The 23,176-nt window shown below is 36.4% G+C and overlaps 1 protein-coding gene across 1 annotated transcript in view; it reads right to left on the bottom strand.

Moving 5' to 3' along the window:
* The window catches only part of LOC120225124 (bifunctional heparan sulfate N-deacetylase/N-sulfotransferase 4-like), a gene marked incomplete at its 5' end in the record, with an annotated part of 36,165 nt that extends 14,435 nt beyond the window's left edge, over nt 1–21,730 (bottom strand). Inside the window, 3 exon segments of the mRNA XM_039223352.1 lie at nt 2,252–2,375; nt 7,076–7,172; nt 21,548–21,730. Coding sequence (XP_039079283.1) covers nt 2,252–2,375; nt 7,076–7,172; nt 21,548–21,730 — 404 coding nt within the window.
* Nucleotides 21,731–23,176: the final 1,446 nt, after the last annotated feature.

The following is a 23,176-nucleotide window of genomic DNA, read 5'->3' on the forward strand; positions in this document are numbered from 1 at the left end:
TGTGCCAGAAATAGGTAGATTCTTTTTTTTTTTTTTTTTTTTTTATTTATTTTTTTTACAAATAGTTTATTGTCAAATTAGTTTCTACATAACACTCAGTGCTCATCCCCAAAGTGCCCTCCTCCATGCCCATCCCCCCCTCCCCCCCACATCCATCAGTCCTCAGTTTTTGTCAGCATTCAAGAGTCTCTCATGGTTTGCCTCTCTCCCTTTCCCCCACCATTTCCGCCCTTCTTCTCCCGCTTGTTCCTCCGTCAAGTTCCTCCTAATCCTCCTATACGTGCAAACATATGATATTTGTCCTTCTCTGCCTGACTTATTTCGCTCAGCATCACACCCTCAAGGTCCATCCATGTTGCTACACATGGCCAGATTTCATTGTTTCTCATTGCCATGTAGTATTCCATGGTATAGATAAACCACATCTTCTTGATCCATTCATCTGTTGATGGACACTTAGGCTCTTTCCATGTTTTAGCTATTGTGGAGAGTGCTGCTATGAACATTGGGGTACATGTGCTCCTATGCCTCAGCATTTCTGTATCCCTTGGGTAAATTCCTAGCAGTGCTATTGCTGGGTCATAAGGGAGTTCTATTGTTAGTTTCTTAAGAACGGAGGAAACATCCTTTAGATTTGGGTTGATATTCTGTGTTATCAAAAGTCAAATCCTGAAATATTAAGTTTACCCTTGGCAAACAGCAAATTACACAATATTGCCTGGTGAATATTTTAAAATAGTAATTGCATGTTTGCAAACTTGAATTCAAATTTTTAATTTCGGATGAAAGTGCACAAGAGAGGAAGATGTGTAAATCAGAATAGCTATAAAATCCTAAACAGATTAAGGCATAGCTGCTCTTCTCCTTTTTAACTTTTGCATAATTTGTAGTATGTGTAGCAATGTGAACACATTATAGTCTATCTAGAGTAATTAAGAGGATATTTCCTGCCAGTTGATCCTGTGGTGCCTCAGTAGGTTCACTCCTCCATATGCTGTTGGAACATTCCTCTGTGTGTAGATTATGGAATCAATATGTTCAGAGGTTAACTCAGTGCAAGGCTTTAATTATGTGTGTAATCCTCCTTACAGCTCATCACTTCTCTAATCCTCAAATGTTCTAGAAATAAATAATGAGAGCAATTAAGAATTCATATAAGACACTTATTTTCCTCTTTGACATTTGTTATTATGTTTCCCAAATGTGAAGTGGTGAAAAGTCTCATCTATATTCCTGCTTAACAATTTGTGTTCCATTTGAGCTCACAGATAAGTGAAAATTGCTGTTCTGCTTTTAGTAACTTGCATGCACTTCCAAAATTCATTTAGTTTTTTAAAAGGAAGGTAGAACAGTGATATCCTAGGTGCAGAGTGGGTACCAGAACTTCTCCCTGGCATTGCCCCTCCCCCACTCTGACCCTAGCTTGGTCTCAACGCAACAGGCCTCTTGTTGAGACCAGGTTCATGTATGGTGTCGACATAAAGTTACACACTGCCAAGGTATGCATGTAGGGGCATTTTCCTAGGGGGAAAGTTGTCTCATATAACTGGAAATTGGAATTAGAGCCGTATTTTCTTAAAAACTGTAATAAAGCTAAGATAAAGCTCCAGAGTAAAGATCAGTTGTAATATCAGGTTTATTCTATTTCAGTTTAGGGAAAATATTGTGATTTAAAAATTTTTCATAATTTATTAAATGCAAAGTAATATTCCTTTTATGCATATGTGTAAATAGCATTAATATGGTTTTGGAAATGCTCTGTTATTATTTGCATGACAAATATCAGCTTATATTATAATACAACATTCTACAGTCTATGTGGTTAATGAAGATACATGTCACAGAGTAGGAAATAAAACAACTTATTTATTTGTTTCCTTAAGCATCATTTGTGAAGACAGATTATGTATTTAGTTAAAAAAATTCCAGGCACAGTAAAATAATAATATGCTTAAGCAGAATTTTAAATATCCTTATGAATAATTCTGACAAAAATATCCCATAATGTTCTTTATGCAATCATATTAATTTACCAGAAAAATATTATCATTATTGCACTGTCCAAATCAAATTATAGGCAACACTGATTAAACATATCGTTGTTATAAATTAATTTCTAATTCACTATGGTTGAATTGAGCATAATAAATTTATGCTGTAATTATGTAGATGCCATGCATACATCTATAATTGCTCTGCTGTGATTGAGCATTTGTTAATAATGGAGTTTATTTTTTGTTATTTTCCTTACCAATCAATTCCCTTGTGGTAGTTGTTGCCGTTAAAGAATTGAACTTCTTCAAATGTTTTGGGGCTGGGAAGATTGCTGATGATGGAAGGGTGCATAAGAAGAAATAAATAAAGTGCAGTTGTTCCTATTACAAAAAAGGAGGCAAAAGATTATATATGACAACAAAAGAAGAGACAAATACTATTTTAGCAAAATTTTTGTTCAAGGAGTAATATTCGGAAGCCCAATTTTTTTCTGGTGTCAAAATGACTTCCTTAAAATCAATTAGGTGTATTTCATGTGGCAACAATCTAAGTATTGTTTTATTAGTCTTCATGGTTCCATTTACCTAAACATCTGATTTAATATTTGTACAGAGGCAAAGTTGAACAGACTGAGGATATAGCTTATTTTTGTCCTCAATGTATGTTTTACATTTTTTGGTTTGACATGCAGTAACCGTTCTCCCGTTTATAAGATGATACAAAGTTTCTGCTTTAAATTATTTTATATGTGGTAAAAAGTCAGTTTATTTGAAGATGAAATATGAAATATACCACAGGAGAAGCACAACATACAAAAAGTACAAAAAGCACACAGGTGTTTGTACAAAGATATGACAAAACTGGGCATCTGAAGGGGATGATTCTGTACTTTAAGAAGGAAGAGAACTTCAGATACTGGCAGTTCAATTTCCCTCCTGGAGTCAAGTGAGAGGCTAAAGCATCAAGGGATTCCAGCACAATACTTAAACGTGGTGGGTCTCATTTTATATTATATTCATATCAATACAATTCAATAAAACTACTCAACAGATGCTAACTGGTGCTACTCTGTGCAAGTCGCTGGTGATAATTCTTCTTTTATATTTTTATTCCTGGTGATAACTCTTGATAATAAAAACTCATTTGCTGGCCTTGATAAACTTAAGGTATAAGCGTGGGCTTGGGCCAAGTAAACAGGTAATTGAAACATAGTGAGTTTCCATACTGAGAGAAGATCAGAGTGGCTTTCCAATACATGAGAAAATGAGTGACTTAGACTTGGGAAGTCAGTGACAGCTTCCAAGAGGAAGTGTTTTCTCTGGTTTTGCCTTAAAAACATAAGTGTTCCCAGTAAGGTTGAAAGAGGAGGGCAGGAATCTGGAAGGATGGCCACTTGAATGTCCTACCCTGGTAAAAAAGGGCAATCGAATCGGATAACTGAGGCACTCGTCTGAGTAGATTAGCTGCTAGAACCCACTGAGTGTATGTATCACAGAAGGCTTAGATGCAGTCTCTGACCCTTGTTTCCATTTGAGTTGGGCCAGAGACTCAGGGCCACAGCAGAAGGAATCATGAAGCGATTGGGTTTTCATAGTTCTCATAAATCAAAATTTCCCATCTGGGAAAGATTATCCCTTTTTTAAAACATGGACCCAGGAGGTTTGTTGGGTTTCCTGGCCTTGGAAGAGCTGGAGATGAGCTACACATATGGGTTGGCAGAACAGTAGTGTTTGCAGCAGGAAAACTGGAAGCTGAGCAGATCATCAGAGAATAGGTACTTTTTTCTAACATATCTTAAGCTTATAGGAGCAAAGTCTACCATGCTTCAAGTATTAATGAGATGGCCCCCTGTTTATATCCTCACAGCTTTTACATGACCACCAAAACTGAGGAGGGTCATGAGTAGTTAAAGGAAAGTGACGACAGATCTAAGGGGACCAACCACCTTGGAAGGAAGACAGGTTAGGAATCTAGAATAGGTGGCTCCTAGTGAGATGGAGGGTAAAAATTAATACATGTGCTTCAAAATCAATTACTAACTAAAATAACTTTTAAAAATTAAGAAAGATGGAATCAGATCATATGTACTCAATTTAAAAACTGAAAGAGTCAGAATTAGTTAGGTACTCAATTGGAGGCCCAAAGGATTGGCAGCACTGTCTCAAACATGTGGAATTATGAGGGGGTATGGAGTCCTGAAGAACTGATCTAAGTTGCTCCTGAAAACAACAGGAGTTCAAAATGGAGAAACTTTTAGAGGAGGAACAAAAATGTTTCAGTGAGAAAAAAAAATTAGAGTATTATAGAGTATCTGGAAGGGAACAGGGAATTCAGAAAGGTTCTTTCTAAATACCTTTTTTTTTTAAATGTAGGGTGGGAGCTACATAAAAATGTTTTAACTAATGATGAGAATGAAGTGTGTGTGTGTGTGTGGGTGGGTGTGTGTGTGTGTATGCACCCATGCACGTGCGCATGCACGAGAGAGAGAGAGAGAGAGAGAGAGAGAACGAGAGAGAGAGATTTGAGACACACAAGAGAGCTGCTGAGAATATTCACAGTTTCATAGCCCTGAGATGTAGAGAATGGATGGATCCAGAGTACAGATAAAGGAATATCTTTGAATTATTGCTGAATGTTGCAAAATAAATACATATCATTTCACTCAGTAACATGTACAAATGTTTAGTTACCCTGATGGTCACAGAATTGTACCAAATCTCCCTGGGCTACATAAAGGCCTTTATGTTCAGAGCCACAATACCTTCATGCCTCTAGGAGCCAGAAGGACATCAGGAGGCATCTGACCATAAGTAAGGAGAAAGCACTTGCAACTGGGGACAGTAAGTATGTGGCTTGATACTCCTAGAATGGGTCATAGAATCTGGGCCTACCATCTCAAACTATATATTTATTTTATTATCACCTGTGTTTTCATCTACTGTTGACTTTCATTTTTATCCAATGCCTTTGGTATAAATATTTTGTGGAGGAAGTAGAAAAGACCTCATCCCCGGTAATACTCTCAGATAAACTGCATTCTATTTTATACACAATCGATTTCTCTTCAGTTCTACCAGAATTAGCCAGTCAAATCATGACGAATTAATATTGACAATGGGGACATTGCTTTTCTGGAGAGATAAGGCCAACGAATTATGGTTTTAGAATTATGGTGTTAAATCTAACCCTTTTGGAAACCCCCTCCTCACCTGGTAATATCAAAATTTGACCCAGAATCATACAGGATGCCTATCTGTATGAAGGATTCTAGCAGGCTGGGGATTTAATTTTTCAGTGCCTTAAGCCTAGGCCTACCCTGCTCTCTGCCTGTCCTCATTCACTGCCACTGTCAGCTGACAGGAATTCCTTCTAGGATTCAGCAACGGGGAAGTGGGACATCAGTTCTTTCCATTCTCACCTCACAACAGTGGAGAAAACAAGGGTTTGAGGACTACTTTTGTATTTCATGTTTATTGCAAGAGAGGTGTAGGCCATGTTTAAATTGTTTAAGGACAACTTTTCACTGAAGACCAGATTCTTAGCATTTGCTGTGTCCAGGAAATTTACAGTTCTGACAGCAGTTGGGAGCTCTGCCAACTAAAGCAATAAGAACAAAAGAAGACTTTAACTTCCATGATTGAATGGATTTTAAGAATTATCACCACCATTTTCACATTAGAATAGCATTTCCTAGCAGCACATAAAATATTATTATCATCCAATTCCTTTATTTTAACCTTGTTTATTTGTTTGTTTGTTTGCCTTGGGGATGCCAAAGGCAGTTAAAAGATTTATTTCCATACCGGCAGGTCAAATATAAATACAAACAAGGAGGAAAACTAGATTTATACTTACTAACCTGTAGTTTTCTCGCAGAACTAAGAAGTAATAATATTCAATGACAAATGATAAAAGATGCATCTTTAAATTAAATTTTTAGCATAATTTTACGACACAAGGATGTTTTATTTCTTCAGTAGTGTTTCCAGAGTTAGCACTGCTATAAGGGAGTTGGTAGAAAATTAATGCACATTTTAAACAACAAAAGCACAGGTGATATATCTGAAAATATGTGCTGCTTTTTTCCCCTCCTTGCACATGTGTAACTTATTGTTGTAATACAATTTATATTCCTAGAGGAAGAAAAGATTTCAACAACCAATATCTAATAGTCTGGAAATTTTTCCCACAACCTTTAAAATGATCTACTTGCTTGTATTACAAATGTCTTCATCTGGGCCAGGCTTATTTATTGTGACTGTTTGTTTTGTGTTATGGTTTGTGCACTCACTGATGAAAATGCTTCTAGTCAAAGTAGTGAATTCAAAGTACAGCAACTCAATAAAAACTTTAATTAATCAGGACATGAGCAAAGTGTATAAAACTGTCACATGCTGAAGAAAGTATAAAATATTCTAATTGAAAGTGTCATCTCATTGGTGAAATACTTTCATTCTCTTTTACTGCAGTCTTATACACTTGTCCTTCAGCATATGAGAAAATACTAAGGGGAAAAATGCCTGATGAACCTCAGGTATATCAGATAATAAGTCCTAACCATATTTATACTTAATAATTATTTTTAAAATACAGGTCACACGTGTAGAATATTTTAAAGTAATAATGGAAGTGGTTCTGGAAAAAATCAATTCAAGGCCGATCTACAGAGTAAAATAGTTTGAATCAAGGCAAGCACTTGCTTTATAACCTAATTTAGGAGATAATTAGCCAAAACTACAAAAATGTAGAGATTAAAATCAGATACTGCAACTATGGTACATTAACACAAAGTTGTCAAAAATTTGACATCTGTTGAACAGGTTTATCTATAGTTAAAATTTTAGTCCTCAAATCTAATTATTAGGCAGCATTAGGGCCCCTTTGAGGTTCATAGCATGAAGATGATCCATAGGGATGAAGTATCATTCAAATAATGAACTTGGATGGGTGTCTAGATATTTCACAGGGCAAAACCTAATCCAGTTATACTGTATGGGAATATGTTTCATGACAGAGAGAGAGAGAGAGAGAGAGAGAGAGACACAGAAAGCAAGCAAGCAGCACAGTTGGCTATTCTTACCTGTTTTTTGTGGCCCAATGACAAGGAATTTTGGCAAGTGGTCACAAGTTTTCTCTCTGGACCAAATGTCTTTGTGCCGTTTATCATCACATGGATTCTGCATGACGGAAGAATAATGAATCTTACTATGTAATGAATTCCTGGCTCTGTTCTATAATAGTTGTTCAAAGGACTGGATTGAATTCTTATCTGATATCCTAGAACTAAGAGTTAGATCCTGTTCTGGTTCTGGTTTTCTGATTTCCACATTATTTCCTTCTGAAATGGCATCTTCCTTTCCTTTAATACTAGAGCTTAACATCAAGTTGATTTTGTTGTCATCCTCTTCTGAAGCTTGGCTAGGTTCTAAATGCTGAGATTCCACTCTATATCTAGAAACATGTCCTTTGGATTTACGTTTCATGTCTGTATATCTGAAAATTCACTTGTCTTAACCTTCTTCTAACCATAACTTCTTAGATATCTGTGCTCTGCCCTAATCTTTCCTATTTCTCTTTCCCTGAGGGCTAGGGGGCCATCCTTGAACTCCAAACTTGGACAACTTTTCCTTTCCTTTTTGTACTATGTGCTATTCTCGACTGATCCAGCAAATCCTAATGTTTGGTCATACCCTACAAACTGATAACATGTCGATCAACATTTCTAGTCTGTATCTCCCACCTGAGCTCCTAACCTATATTTTAAATGGCATATGTATAATTGCTATATAGACATGGTGAGGAAATGCCAGACCCAACATACCCATAGGTCCAATTTTATCTCCATCTCAACCTTCTCCTGTTTCATTCTCCTCCCATTTCATTTGAGTGACCCACATTTATTATCTAAATCATGACATTTTTGAGAATTAAAAGAGCCATTAAATAAAAATAATGCAGTTTTAAAAATACGTTTTGACTGTCAATTTGGTTTTACTATATTATTAATGCAAATAAAATATTCAAAAATAATTTTCACAAAGTTCTGCCTAAAAGCAAACATTAGGCATAAAAACAATTATAATTGTATATTGATTATCCAAATATTAAAATGTCATACAATAAGTAATCATTTGTGATTCATATTTGTGTAATTTAATCAGTTTTTTAGCAACGTCTTTTTTCCATTTTACTATTTATTTATTTATTGCGAGAAAGAGACCCAGCATGAGTGGGGGAGGGACAGAGAGAAGAGGGAGACACAGATCCAAAGCAGGCTCCAGGCTCTGAGCTGTCAGTATAGAGCCTGACACAGGGCTCGAACTCACAAACCATGAGATCATGACCTGAGCTGAAGTTGCATGCTTAACCAACTGAACCACACAGGGTGCCCCTAGCCACATCTTTTTCTAATACCATGTCATGAAAGTTCCTCTAAAGAGTGATTGTTTTCACCATGGTTTTATTATGTTTTACTTTTCAATAAAATTGCTTACAATCTTTTTCAAAGTTACATTCATGATTAATAAATTTGAAAATGTTGATACTTTCAAATGACTCTTTTCTATAGACACTAAATTTTCAATTGGGGGAGTATTTTCTTTATAGAGTTGAAGTAAGCTCAGAGTAAATTCTTTTAAAGGAAGTTTGTTTCTGTTATTTCCAATTCTAATTTTTTTCCATATTGGAAAATCTATTAGAAGCCAAATATTTCAGTTATTTCCCATTTAGAGTCTTTTTCTTTGATGAATATTTTTCAAGAATAAACTTGTTAAAAGAGTCATCTTTAACTGAAACTTTTGACCTTTTTGCCAAATACAAGTGCTGCAAAATCATAGACTTCTCAACATTACATTCTAGCACAGAATATAAATTTATTTAAAAAAAGATATCTATCAAGGAATGCTTACCACAGTTGAACTTCCAAAATTCAATTAAAGAATGCCAAATTAAACCCTCTAGTTCATTTGAATTCTCATTACTTAATTTGTTTAGTCTCCTCCCTTCTTGCTTTGAAGTTTTTTTTTAAAGATGACAAAAAGCACTAAAGGAAGAGAAAAATATTATTTTTCTCAAAATAACATTTTAATATTTTTCTCAAAAATAATAATCAAAGCTGCTTGTCCTCAGTGTCATCATGTAGAGTGAAAGGGCCTAGATTGTCTTGACATTTCACAGAATTTACCACTAGTTTTCTATATTGATTTCATGTTAATTATATTTGAAAGGTACCAAGTATTAAGTGCTCTGACTGTCTTGGTAAGACACATGCACTCCAAAGGATAAAAGATAAGGGTAGAAGCAAAGTTGCAGGGACCTACTACCTTTTGGGGTTTTTTGAGGTCCAGTGGTCTCTATCATGCTGAGACATCTCTTCCAAGTAAAGGTCTATTATTGTTCTTTGTGACTCCAATTACTAAGAAAGAACACAGGGCTTGATAGGCCTTTTTGGGTTTTGGAAGCAGTGTTTTGTTGCACAAGGGAATGCTGCTCTGAGTTATTGACAGGAAGATGCAGAAAATTGCTAGTTTTTGAGCCCAGAACAAGAAAGAGCCCTGCACGAGGTAAGACTGAGGTACAAGCAGCTCTCCCACTTGGATCATACATCTGGGAAGACCTATGGTACTATGGCATCCATGGTACAAAATGATGCCAAGGAGAGTTTTGGTTAAGCCCCAGAGAAGAATCACAGTGTACACTCTGAAGATTCTACAGCAGGGCGTGCCACCTGCAGCAGTCATTCAAACTGGTGTCTACTCCTGGTATGCTACTGGGCCCTAGAAGAGATAGTGTTTCTCATGGATAACTGGTGATCATAAGTTGAGTATTGGAAGACTCACCAAATCCTAAATTCACTTGTACCCAGTAGCAATTCATTGTGAGATGAGAATGGTATGTCTGGGACTGATCTCAAGCTGATCCAAAGGCTACAAGTAACCTTTACAAATGAGTGACCCAGGCCCTCATGTCACCTATCACTGTTCAACAAATGCCTCTATATTAGCTCATTCCTTTATTTTCATGGAAGAGCCCCTATATCTGTGGATGAAGAGGGGGAAACTCAAGCTTGTTTTGTGGATAGATTGACCCACATGTTAGCAGAGGCAGAAAGTGGACTGCTGTTGCACTACAAACCCCACATAGAGAGGTTCCTAAAAACTAGTGGTTAAAGGAAAATTTCCAATTAACATAGTTCTGGGCAATGTTTCTGGTCATTTTCTTTTTTGAGGATAGATTAGTAGGGCAATGTAAGAATAGGAAAGATGAATAGGCAGTGGTGAATAGGTTAGCCGAGGGACTTAAAGGAGTGACATGGGAGTATTAGGGCTAAGTAGTTCTATGGAAAAGACATGTGGATGGACCCATGGTGGTGACCAAAGTGCGTGATGATCTTTGTACTGCACATCAATGTATACCAAAGAGTATTAAATGTAGAAATGTTAAACAACCAAGTGGACAGAATGATTCAGCCAGTTCCCAACATTCCCAGATGTCACCTAAGCTCTGTCCTTAGCCAACCCATTGCTGGAGCAATGAGTTTGTGAATGGAGTACCCATGGTATCAAGATGGAAGCCATTCATAAGCTTCCTTCTCCTAAGTCTCTTCTAGTTACAGCCACTGTTGAATATCTGACCTGTCAGTAAGAGAGAAAAGTTCTAAATCTCAGAAATTGACCATCCTACCACTTAGAAGAAAATTGATTATATTGGACACTTTTATTTTGAAAAGGGCTGTGATTCATCCTGACCCATGCTGACACATATTCAGAGTATGGATTTGCCTTCTCTATTCACATAGGGTATATCCTCTTCTCTTTCCTGTTATACTTTTCCCCTTATAGGTTTTTCTGAGAGTATCTCTTCAATAAATCATTTGGAGCCAAATTTCCTATCTCAGACTTGATTCTAATGAATTTTCCATCCCCAGTTTCCATTGGAACATAAATGCAGTGCAAAATAAAAAGACCAATAATAGATAAAGACAACTGCACTTTGTGAGAATTTGCCTTGGAAAAAGTTAGGGTATACTTTTTGGCTCTTTCTATGAGTTCATTTGTAAAACTTGTGATAAAAAGAGTTAATTACAAGCCAATAGACTTCACATTTATTATTCATTTTGCACAATACCATAATTTTATTTTATTTTACCAGTGTCTTTTATTTATGTCATCTTTTTATTTAGTATTCAATCTCAAATCCCCAATAGTCTAGCTTCAGTTTAATTCCATAACCATAATTTTCACTATGGCAGAGAAGGGTAAACTCTTTGGTTTCCTTTTCTTCTTTCAGTTAATCCCCTATTTTGCATAGTCTATAGGTTTCAGCCAGAGACTGTACTTCACAATCTCTTTTGAATCAAGCTTTCTTCATCTGATTCTTTTCAGTCCAAAGAAAAGTAAGCCAAAATGATGTAAAGTACCTTCTTAAGGATAAGACCACCCTCCCTGGATTTTCCCTTTCCTACTGACTGCCAGATGTAAAATGGTTACAATTGTAACATATGCCTTGGACTCAGAGGCATTGAACAGCTGCCAACCTGGGGCACTGGACGATCCTCTTTGTAGGATAGAGCTATCTAATGCTCCTAAATGTTCTGCCCATTTTTAGACAGTTGTATCAGTGAGACATATATATCTGTTTTATTTAGTCAATTTGTTGTTTGGAATGTCATTGTTATAGCAACATTGCCTATACTCTAACTCAATATGTTTCAAAGCACTTGTCTGTGAGAAGATAAGGAACTTGTGTCAGAATGTGAATTATTGAACTGCTTACTGCAATAAGAACATCCTGATACAAACAAACAAACAAAAAAATCCAACTGAAGCAGCCAGTGTGTTCAGTGACATAGTTGGGTTTACATATATTCACAAGGTTTTGTCTCATGGCAAATCAGCAACAAGCAATTGAAGCCCATTCATGGACCACACTTTGAGTAGCACTGCTCTGAATTGACAATCACCAACACTATACACAAAAAATAAACTCAAAATGGATTCAAAACCTGTGAGAGCCCTGGAACCATAAAATTCATAGAATAAAAGAGGCAAACAGGCAGTAATCTCTTTGACATAGGCCTTAGTAACATTTTTTCTAGATAGTTCTCCTCAGGCAAAGGAAAGAAAAGCAAAAATAAATTATTGGGACTACACCAAAATAAAAGACTTTCCACAGCAAAGGAAACTATCAATAAAATAAAAAGGCAACCTACTTAATGGTAGAAGATATATGCAAATGATATATCAGACAATGGGTTAATATCCAAAATATATAAAAACTTTTACAACTCAACACCAAAATAAATCAAAGAATGGGCAAAGGTCCTGAACAAACATTTTTCTAAAGAAGACATACAAGTGGCCAATAGACACACGAAAAAAATGATCAACATCACTAATCATCAGGGAAGTGCAAACCAAACCACAATGAAATATCACCTTACACCTGTCAGAATGGCTGGAATCAAATATAATGTGAAGTGTGGAGACATTTTACTTCCAAAATTATGACAAAAAAGCATCTGCAGTTTTCAATGATGTCATTCACAGTGGCCCCAGAAGCAAGTGTTTGCTATTTCCTTAAGCCATCACTTTATAGCTTAAACCATTTCCTCATATTATTTATCTGCTACATTTGTAAAGAACTTTATTTCTCAACTCTATTTTATATGTTAAACAAGAGGAATACAGTTCCCATGACCTACACTTACCAAGATTCCCCACATACATCTTCATGAAGAACAAATCTCAGATTAGATGTTTAATTAATCTGCCCAAATGGTTTCTATATTCTTAGCAAAGGTAGATGAGCCAACTGATCAATCATTCAGTGCCACTGCTGAAAGTGTCTTTTGTGAGATCTTCTGGTTCCCTATGTTCAACTAGGCCACTTATTTTCTTTATTGCAGTACACATGTCTTTGCCATTCAAATTCCTGCATGCAAAACCTATGAAATAAAACTCACAGAAGTGGACTAATTCAATATAAGACTTGAAAAGAGTTTTCTTTGACACACACAATATGGATAAACATGCTTGTTTTAACACACAAAGACACTAGTTATTTCTAGTTGCACTTTCCCAAGAAATTATACCAACAGAAATAAACTATCAAATAAAATTCCTGGATGCTGTGACCCTGCTTGCTGTTCCAAGTGCTTTTATTACTAACAATTCAATTGACACTACTCCCGTTTTCCTATATGTATTTTACAGTTGGTGGCATTTGTATACCTCAATCTAGGCAGATTGCCTGTTTTTATAACTGCCTCCCTTCTATGTTATGCTATTTTCAGACATCCGTTATTTCTTCTTTAACCTCTTTTCCTGCATGTTTCCCCTTGTGTCTGTTAATCACAAGTTTATTAACAGGATGCATGCATTTCCTATTTTATATTCTGAAAATGTTTGTTTAGATTTTTCCCAATCTGAATTTTCTTCTATTGCCTGAATATTTGAATAACAGCTAACATAATATCTAACCTTTATTGATCACCTTCTATATTCCAGGCACTTGCTTGACATAGATTATTTCTAATCCTCAAAGCAATCTGGCAAGACAGATATCATTATCCCTTCTTTACACCTGAGGAGACTGAGATGCAAGGTGTTTTATTTAGGTATTGCTGAAGGTCACACAGCAAGTTAGTTTCATATTTGGAATCCAAAGCTGGGGTTGTCTCTGCAGTTAAATTGTGTATGTGTGTGTGTGTGTGTGTGTGTGCGCGTGTGTGTGTGTAAGAGAGAGAGAAAGAGGGAGACAGAGAGAGAGAAAGAGGGAGACAGAGAGAGTTTCCAGCAGTGATTATGAAGGTGAAAGGGTCTTCCCAAGAAAAAACAAAGCATTTCCTTGTGCTTTCATACTTTGTTCCATTGCTATCATTTTAATTTCAAAAGTCAGAAAATTACAGAGCAATTATAATCCCTTTTCCTTCTCTAACCTGACTGTTCTCTGCATATCTGAAACTGCTGTAAACAGTAGTTTACTGTTTTAAATATCTAGATATATTGAAACTTAAAAAAAAAAAGTTCAGTTAAAATTGCTTTAGGCAGCTCATGGTTACAGTGCCAGTCTAGTAAAAATGCATGTAACTCAGCTCTCACACAGGTAAAGAGGATGCAGGTAGTTTTGCACACAGAATATTTGATGAGGTGAGGCAGATTTACTTTTAAGAAGATATAAGAGTGGTAGAGAGAAGATTCCCTGAGGTGATGGACCAGACTTAGTAAGGGGAGTAAATTCTGATGAAATTGTGTTAGGAGAAGGGTTTTAGCAACCAGCTTTTTCCTCTCCAGTTGAGTAAAAATTTCAAATTCATAATCAAGCTAAAAAACATGTATTTTAAAAATCACACTGCTTACATTATTCTGAAGTTCATAATTTTATAGAATACATGAAAATAACTTCTGTTCTTATTAGATGTAGTTGGAATAACATTGCCTTTACTCTACTAAAAATCTGCTTTGCTCATTGCTTCTCCACATCCTTCACTGACAAGGACACTGTGGAATTATCAGTGAGATTGATTATCCACTCTCAAGTCATGTGCCTATTCCAGATAACTGGGACATATCTAGACTTTAATAGCTGAAGCCTTAAAAACACCCAGTGCTCAGGGCAAGATTATTTTGTTAATTACAAATGTTTCAGAGGCTTTCTCTTCATTTCCTCTCTGCTTGCCTTCTACGGTTCTGACCTCACTGATTAAAGGAAAATGCTATGAAAGGCGTTTTGTTTCTTTTAAAATTCTTCTTCTTCCTCCCTATCTGGTTGTGTCATTTTAAAAGTTCTTCTGTTTATTGAGTTTCTCCATGTGCATGTCTTTAAACAAAATCCTTTTCCAATCTGTTTTATACATGCTGATGATTTCCAATTTTTTTGTCTCTTAATGTCATTTAAGCTTAATACAACCCACATATCCTGATGAGGAATTTTAATAGGCTATGGATGTTATCCTCAGTGCTTCAATCAGCAAATCCTTATGGAGAAACTCCGAGACACACACAATCTTTACAAAGCTTGACTCTACCTGCACACTATGTAAAATTCAGCTAGTCCATCAACTCCTTGGAAAAGTCTTTCCTTTCTGAGTGCACTGATTTATAATGAATACTCTCCACAGAACTCCTGTAGCACTTAATGGTCTGATTCTTATTCCAACTTTCCTACCAAAGTAGTGTGAATATAGAGGAGCATAAATGCCCACTTTAGAGAGTGGGAGTGGTTGGAAAAGGGCGTGTATGTCTGTGTGGGTCTGAGGTAACAGCTCCATGAAAGCTATGTTAAGCACAAAAAACCTCTGATTTACCCTAAACATCTATGCAGTCATCACCATATTATATAAATTTTTATTTAAATAAATTGATACTGTTGGCATTTTACCATGAAATATTTTCATAGTAAAATTGACCCCAGAAGATGATAGGTTTACTCTGAAGTTCTGAGTATATTCAAACAGATGACTGCACATTCCTGCACACGGTATCTTATGTTATTGTTTACGGTTTTATGAATATCATGTTAGAGAATCTAGATAGCCAACTCAATTAAAAACTGTATTTTAATATTCTTATTAATAGGTTGGTCTCATGTAACATATTTGCTCACAGTATGCCATGTAAGTTACCAGACATATCTTCAGGGCACATACACACAAGGTCAGGTCTTTGTTGTTGTTAGACTTTATGTGCTCAAAATCTTTTTTATGATGATTTTGATTCAGAAAAGATGAAAGTATTATAGCTTTTTATTTTATTTATTTTATGGCACTATCTGCAATTAGTTTTTCTATTGCTAAACTTCAGTAAGTTATTTGTGTGGGGAATTTGACACTTGGCAAGATCATGTTTGCAACTAATTGACAGGAAAAGGAAGATCCATGACTTATGTCACCATTTCTGGATGTCAGAATTCTGACAGTATTGTATAACCAAATAAGAAAGTGTTTCAGTGTAAGTTAAAAATTAAAATCATGAAGAATGCCAACATATTTGGGAAACACTCCTGAGACGTTTAAATACTAGTCTGAGTTAGGAAGATAAGTGTAACAAATACATAATTCAAACTGTGGTTAGGAAAAAACAGAGAAAAGTAAGAGGATGAGGTCTGTGCCTCTATCATGCGTGCCATCTATGAAGTGATGAAAACTTACTCTGGCTATTTCACTAAAAAGGCTAAAAGATGAATAACTAGCAATGAAAACATGAAATTATAGAGCTCTTATTCCCTAAACTGCTGCAGATAAGTTTTCCTTTATCCTCAGTGTCTCACCCACAAACAATTTCTACCATTTCTTTAAAGGTCTCACTCTTTTCACTACCACGAAACTACTCAGAGTTTCCCTTTTTCATAACTATGTTATTGTCCCAGCTTAAGTTGCCCCCTGTTCCTACCTATCCTGGAAAAAAGATTCTGGTATAATCTTTATTGGCCAATACTTTTTTTAAAATTAATTTACTTTCATCTTCAGAACCTATAGAGAATTGCTCCTTATTGCCCATCAAATCCAGATTACTCTAACTGATAGCTTTCAAAGGTTTCCCAACTGACTTGTGTGTGTGTCCCAAGGTTATTTCCTATTGGATTCCTACTGTTCTCTAAGAAATGAGTGTTTATGTTATTGTTCTTTGTGTACATGCACACACTTCTGCCTTTGCTTATTCATTCATGAGATTTTCATGACAGTGGTTATGGTACTACACTGGATTCTAGGTTACAATCATGAATAAATATAGTCTCAACCTTTTCAGGTTTGTATGAGCAGGCATATGACAGGCGTAAGTGTCTGCAATACCATATGGTAAGTGCAGTTATAGGGTCATTAAAGGTATAGAGTCGAAAACAGAGGAATGAATATGAAAAGAAATTTTACGGTCATTTTGCTCACATTACCAAGAGCAATTATGGTTTGTAAGTTCTACGAAGGACAAGACCTTTCTATTATGTAGGTACATCAAAAGTATAGGTCAAGGGGTGCCTGGGTGGCTCAGTCGGTTAAGCGTCGACTTTGGCTCAGGTCATGATCTCAGAGTTCTTGAGTTAAAGACCCATGTCAGGCTCTGTGCTGACAGCTCAGAGCCTAGAGCCTGCTTCAGATTCTTTGTCTCCCTCTCTCTCTCTACCCCCCCTACCCCTGGCTCATGCTCTTTTTGTCTCTCAAAAATGAATAAACATTAAAAAAAATTTTAAGAAAGTATAGGTCAAACAAATACACACTGAGTACACCACCAGATTCTTCTAAAGTAACAAGGTATACCTGAAATTTCATCCCTCAGAGGGAGTTGATGACAGAAGTAAATTAATTTTTCTAAATGTAAAACTACCATTTTGATGTGGTTGGAACTACACGGCAGTAGGAATAAGAAAATCTGAGCTTTACTCCTGACTTGTCCCTAATAATCTGAGTGACTCAGAACAAGATATTTCATCTTGCTAGGTGTCACCCATTTCTTCTCTAAAATCAATAGGTTGGGTTGGACACCCCTAACTTCTTATTCTGCATTTACAATCTATAATTCTTTGTGTCAGAATTCATTTATTCTTTCAACAGACACATAATAATAGAATCTACAGTGTGTATGTTGCTAGACCTTGTGATTTGTTTATGTCACAGTTGTTCAAATCTCATCATTTCTAAACTGGAGTTGGAGGATTTCACAGCTAGAATCAACAAAGGTGCTAACTCTTAAGGTTAGCACCTTGTGGTTTACTTTCCTGCGTCTTTAATCCTGGAGATACTGGCATGGAGAGGGAGAAGGCTCTTTGAGCATTCCCTTGGTCACACGGGCAAGCAGGAATCCACATCACGCTTGGCATGTTTGTTGATAGTGAGAGTCTGGAGTGACTGCGTGAAGATTGAGGCTGAGCTAACCTGACAGCTTGAGAGCTTAAAAGCATCGATTAGCGAATGTGCAAGAATCTGACCTTCTAAATGCCTCCATGTTGTGGTTTTGGTTTCTATAATGAGAGTTAAAAGGAAAAAAAAAAAAAGGAAATCCTATTCTTCTGCTTCAGAGTGATTATTCTACCAAAACAAAAAGGGATATGAATAAATAGGAACCAGTGAGAATCCTTTTAAGAATCTTATACACTAGGGATGAGAGTGAGAATAAACTCTAGGGACAGAGTTCCATATGGGTCTTCAGCATATATTCTCACATTTAACAGCTTTGAAAGAATCAGCTTCCAGTGAAGGAAGCACACACACATTTTGTGTTGTGCTTACCATGCTGTCCATTGAAAGATACTCATATTGCACTTTTTAATTAGGTGACAAAGCAGTTGTACATATATGGTAGTTGGTGCTAATGAAAATTTACATAAAGAACTGAAGGAAATTAAATAGATGTGAAGATTATCATTATTTCATGTTTTATTTTTATTTGTAGAAACAAAAATGTGCGAACTAAAAATCTTGAGAAAAATAAGTTGATTTACTTTTAAAAATGAAATCCACTGAATACGACATGCTTAGAATCACAAAAGAGTACCTGACTTTTGAGAATGTGTAACAATGACTTTGAGAATGTGTAACAATGACTTTGAGAATGTATAATAATGACAGACTCATAATACTCATCTATCCCAACTCTGTAGGGTTGTGATGAGTGGGCTACAAAACATTTAATTAGTGCTGGTTATACTTATATGTTTTTTGTAAAACTAAATTCATATTGTATAAAGTACATGATGATATTGCTCACAGCTGTTCTCTTTGCCATTATAAATATGAATATGGAAAGAAGAGTTAACCACCAGGGAAAGGGACTCACAAAGTATTATGCACTTTACCTCTACTTAACCATTTGTAGTCTTGTAGACATGATGTATGCCTGGCAAAGTTGATCAGATTTCTTCAATATGTCAGCTGTCCTCAAAAATCTCATGTACCTTAACAATTCCTTCTTGAACTTAACTGCTTTCCTGCTTTCTACTCCTTGTTTTCCTTCTTAAATATATTTGAGATAATATGGCACTTTAGTTAGTGAGAAATGCTTGCAACTTTATGTTTCAGTCAAAAGAAACCATATAAATAATATAATTTGCTTGATACAATGGGAGTCTTTTAGTAAATATTCACTCTTCAATGTTATTTAAATACATTTATGAGGGTCCCCTGGGTGGCTCAGTTGGCAGAGATGAGTGTGCAACTCTTGATGACTCTTTATGTTGGCTCAGGTTGCAATCTCATGGTTCGTGGGATTGAGCCCTGCGTCAGGGCTCCGTGCTGACAGTATGGAGCCTGCTTGGGACTCTCTCTCTCTCCTCTCTGTCTCTCTCAAAATAAATAAGTAAACTTTAAAAAATTAAAAAAAATAAGTATTTTTATTATAAGCTATTTTGAAAACATGTTAAAATTGCTAAACATGTAAATTACAACAGCAATACCAAAAATTTGTGAATTCTCTGAAGCCTTTTCTGATTAATTCTATCATTTGTTAAGAATTGTCTAGGAATTTACCTCTGTGATGCTATTCAAAATTGTTATCCCTTTCAGATATTTTGTGTATACTTAGGTTCTCAAGTCCACCATGACTTAGTTCTCTAAGAAACAGTTCTATTTCTGTGTCTAATTTTCATTTATACCATCAATTGACTAATGTAGTATTTCATATTTAACAGATATTCGATAAATATTTAGAATCATCAAGTGGACCAAACTGTATTGGAGCTTGTGTATCCTTGTGTATCTTTATTTACTCCTTGCCAAAATGAAAAGCATTTCTGATATTGAAATGATATCAATAAATACAATTCTTAATTTAAAAAAACACACAATATTAAGATATACAAATTCATCATCTAAAGAACACTTTCCTTCCTGTAAAGGAAAAGAAAAATTGGCGCTTGGGGGTACTGACTCATTTCTTGTATGTTAGCTGTTTGCAACCGTTGTTAAGTTGGCTACTTTGTATTGTTACTGTACCATGAATTATAGATACCTCATAAATAAGCATGTGTGAGAAAAGAATTAATTTACTATCAATGATTTATCAATTTTATATGTGTGTGAGCACTTTTGAATAATGCCATTTATGGGACACAAAGCTTGGCCTTTATGGAATTCAGCAGCTACTTTGTATGATGTGATACACTATAATAAACTACAAAAATTATGTCTTCATCCATTTATCTATGTAATTCATACACCAAACATAGAAATGATCAAGCAACTTATTATAATGATAGGCAAAAGAATTAGACTGTGTAGTTCAACAAAAACACAAATGGTGAAGAGTTCCTGACTAAAGCATCAGACTAAAGTATGAATTACTCTAGCAGTCAGTTGTAAAGCACGTTTTGAAATATACGCAGTGAATAAGAATAGCAAGGAAACCCTGCTGACTTTGGGAGAAAATGCTGTGTTTCATTCTTTGTACTCGCTAGAGCAACTAGCCTTGCCTTATGCACAGTAGATGCCCAACAAACATGTGTTGGACAACTTCCTGATGGTATAGACACAGAGTGGCATGTGACATGAATTATGGAATAAGAAGAAATATAGAGTCTTGTGGGGGGGGAGATGGTAACAAGGCTGGTTCACAGTGATTTCTCATTAGCGATGATGCTTTTCCTCTACCAACTGCTTAGCGGGGGACTATGTGATCTGTTCTCTGCAGCCAGCTTATTGATTGTGCGGGTCAATGTAATGTAATGCATAAAGAACCAGCAAAATGGGAGGTAGCATTTTCCCAGATAACTCCTAAGAAGCAGATAGTTCACATTTTCATACAATGACGCTGAGTGGCTCCCATGTGAAACAGAATTATTTGTAAAAGCGATCCTAAAACTGACAATCTTTCTTTTACCAATAGATCTGGTTCTAGTGAAAGATTAATTAGATTTAAAAGAAATATGAAGATGGGCGCCTGGGTGGCTCAGTCAGTTAAGCGTCCGACTTCGTCTCAGGTTATGATCTCGTGGTTCGTGCATTTGAGCCCTGCGTTAGGCTCTGTGCTGAGAGCTCAGAGCCTGGACCCTGATTCAGTTCTGTGTCTCGCTCTCTCTGTGCTCCTCTTCCACTTGTGCTCTCTCTCTCAAAAATAAATAAACATTAAAAAAACTGTTTTTAAAAAAAGAAACGTGAAGACCTATTAAAGATAGCATTTGTAGAAGCATGAGATAAAAAAGTGTTTTTTCCTTTTCATTTATACTATTTGTGTTTACACATACATATCAGGGGTTAGTTATAGGGTCTTAGATTATGATGGCTCTTGGCTTCTATCTCCCTAGATACCCAGTGCCTACCTATTTTGCTGCCAGTTAGTGCTCATACTAAATGAGAGTCAAAATGATTAGCTGTGAGGAGACACCAATGATAAAACATCATCCTCAAAGCAAAACTTCCAAACCAAACAAACAAACAAGCAAAATACGAGAGAAACAAAAAATACACTTACTACATAAAACAAAAAAGTTATTGAAGGGAATGAAGCTACTGCATAAAAAAGAAGTTTGTGTTAAATGTCAGTTTTCATATCTCCAACAGAGTTCCTAATACAAATTAGGCCCTGGTTTCTTTCCTACCACAGCAGGAGAGAATGTTTTGCCTTACCTGCCAGAGAGGGTCTTTTTGCTCAGGGAAGAGCTCAAAGTACTTGTGCGCAAGTTGCACTGGAGGCAGAGTTTGCAATTGCAGGTTGGTCCAGCTGTGCACGAAGTTGGCCAAGTTCACAAAGGTGTATAACCCCAGGCGGTCATTCCCATAGTTTGACAAATGGGTCATGAAAATGCTGATCTGAAAGACAAATACAAATGATCATAAAATATAACATACTTATGGTCAAAAGTGGCAAAGAATCTTCAGGCATTACTTCACCTAACGTTGGAATTTCATGAGAAATACAATGATCATTTTAGGCAGTGTTATGAACTGAATTGTGTTCTTATTAAATTCATATGTTGAAACCATAATGTCCAATGGGATGATTCAAAGATTGGGCCTTTAGGAAGATAATCACAGTTAAACAAGGTCATAAGGGCAGGGCTCTATTCCAATAGGTCTTGTGCCCTTATAAGAGGAAGAAATGTCTGTACTTTCTCTCGCCCTCTCTCCTTCCTCCCTCTCTCCATCTTTCCCCTCTCACTCCACTTCCTTCTCTCCCTCTCTCTCTTTTCTTCCCTCTCTCTTTCTCTCTACTTGCTTCCTTCTCCTCCATCTCCCTCTTTCTCCCATTTTCTTCCCCTCTCTCCACCTCTCTCTCTCCGTCTGTTCCTCCCTCTCTCTCTCCTTTCCTCTTTCTCCACCTCCTTCCCTCTCCCCCTCTCCCTCACTCCCTTTGTATACATCCAGAAGGCTGTATCTATAAACCAGGAAGAGGAGTCTCACCAGAAACTAAATTTGCTGCCACCTCAAGCATAGACTTCCAGACTCCCAAACTGTGAGAAAATAAATGTCTGTTGTTCAAGACATCCAGTCAGAGGTATCTTGTTGGGGCACCTTGCACAGACTAATACAAGTGGAAAGCCACACATTTGATTTCTATTTTAAAATCACTCTTAATCTCAGTCTTAAAATAGAAATTGAAATTGGGGTTTCCTCCCACACTGTTTATTAAAAGTATATTTTTAATTTCCATATCAGTTTTTCCCTATTGTAGAATCAACATCATTAAAGCCAATAATAATCACTTCTAAGCAGTGAAGAACCAGAATAGACTAGTTTGAAAATTAATTGTTCCTGGTTTAAAAAATTTTTTTTAATATTTTTATTTATTTGTGTGTGTGAGAGAGAGAGACAGCATGAGCAAGGGAGGGTCAGAGAGAGAGGGAGATACAGAATCTGAAACAGGCTCCAGGCTCTGAACTAGCTGTCAGCACAGAGCCCGACGTGGGGCTCGACCCCACGAACTGTGAGATCATGACCTGAGCGAAAGCCGGACGCTTAACCGAGTGAGCCACCCAGGCGCCCCTGTTCCTGATCTTAACTGGTATAGATATGTATATAGATAGAAATGGAATTAGACTCAAAAGTCTAATGAAGACTTCTTACTGCAATAAAGTAGTTGTTGAGGCTCTGTTGGTTCAACATCCCACTCTTGATTTTGGCTCAGCTCATAATCTCCAGGTCATGGGATCGAGGCCTACATCGGGCTCCATGCTGAGCATGAAGCCTGTTTAAGATTCTCTTTCTGTCCCCCTTAGCACCTCTACCCCACTTGTGTTCTCTCTCTTTTTTTCTATC

The sequence above is a fragment of the Hyaena hyaena genome, unplaced genomic scaffold (assembly GCF_003009895.1).
Source record: "Hyaena hyaena isolate Hyena2069 unplaced genomic scaffold, ASM300989v1 scaffold_1325, whole genome shotgun sequence".
Classification (NCBI taxonomy): domain Eukaryota; kingdom Metazoa; phylum Chordata; class Mammalia; order Carnivora; family Hyaenidae; genus Hyaena; species Hyaena hyaena.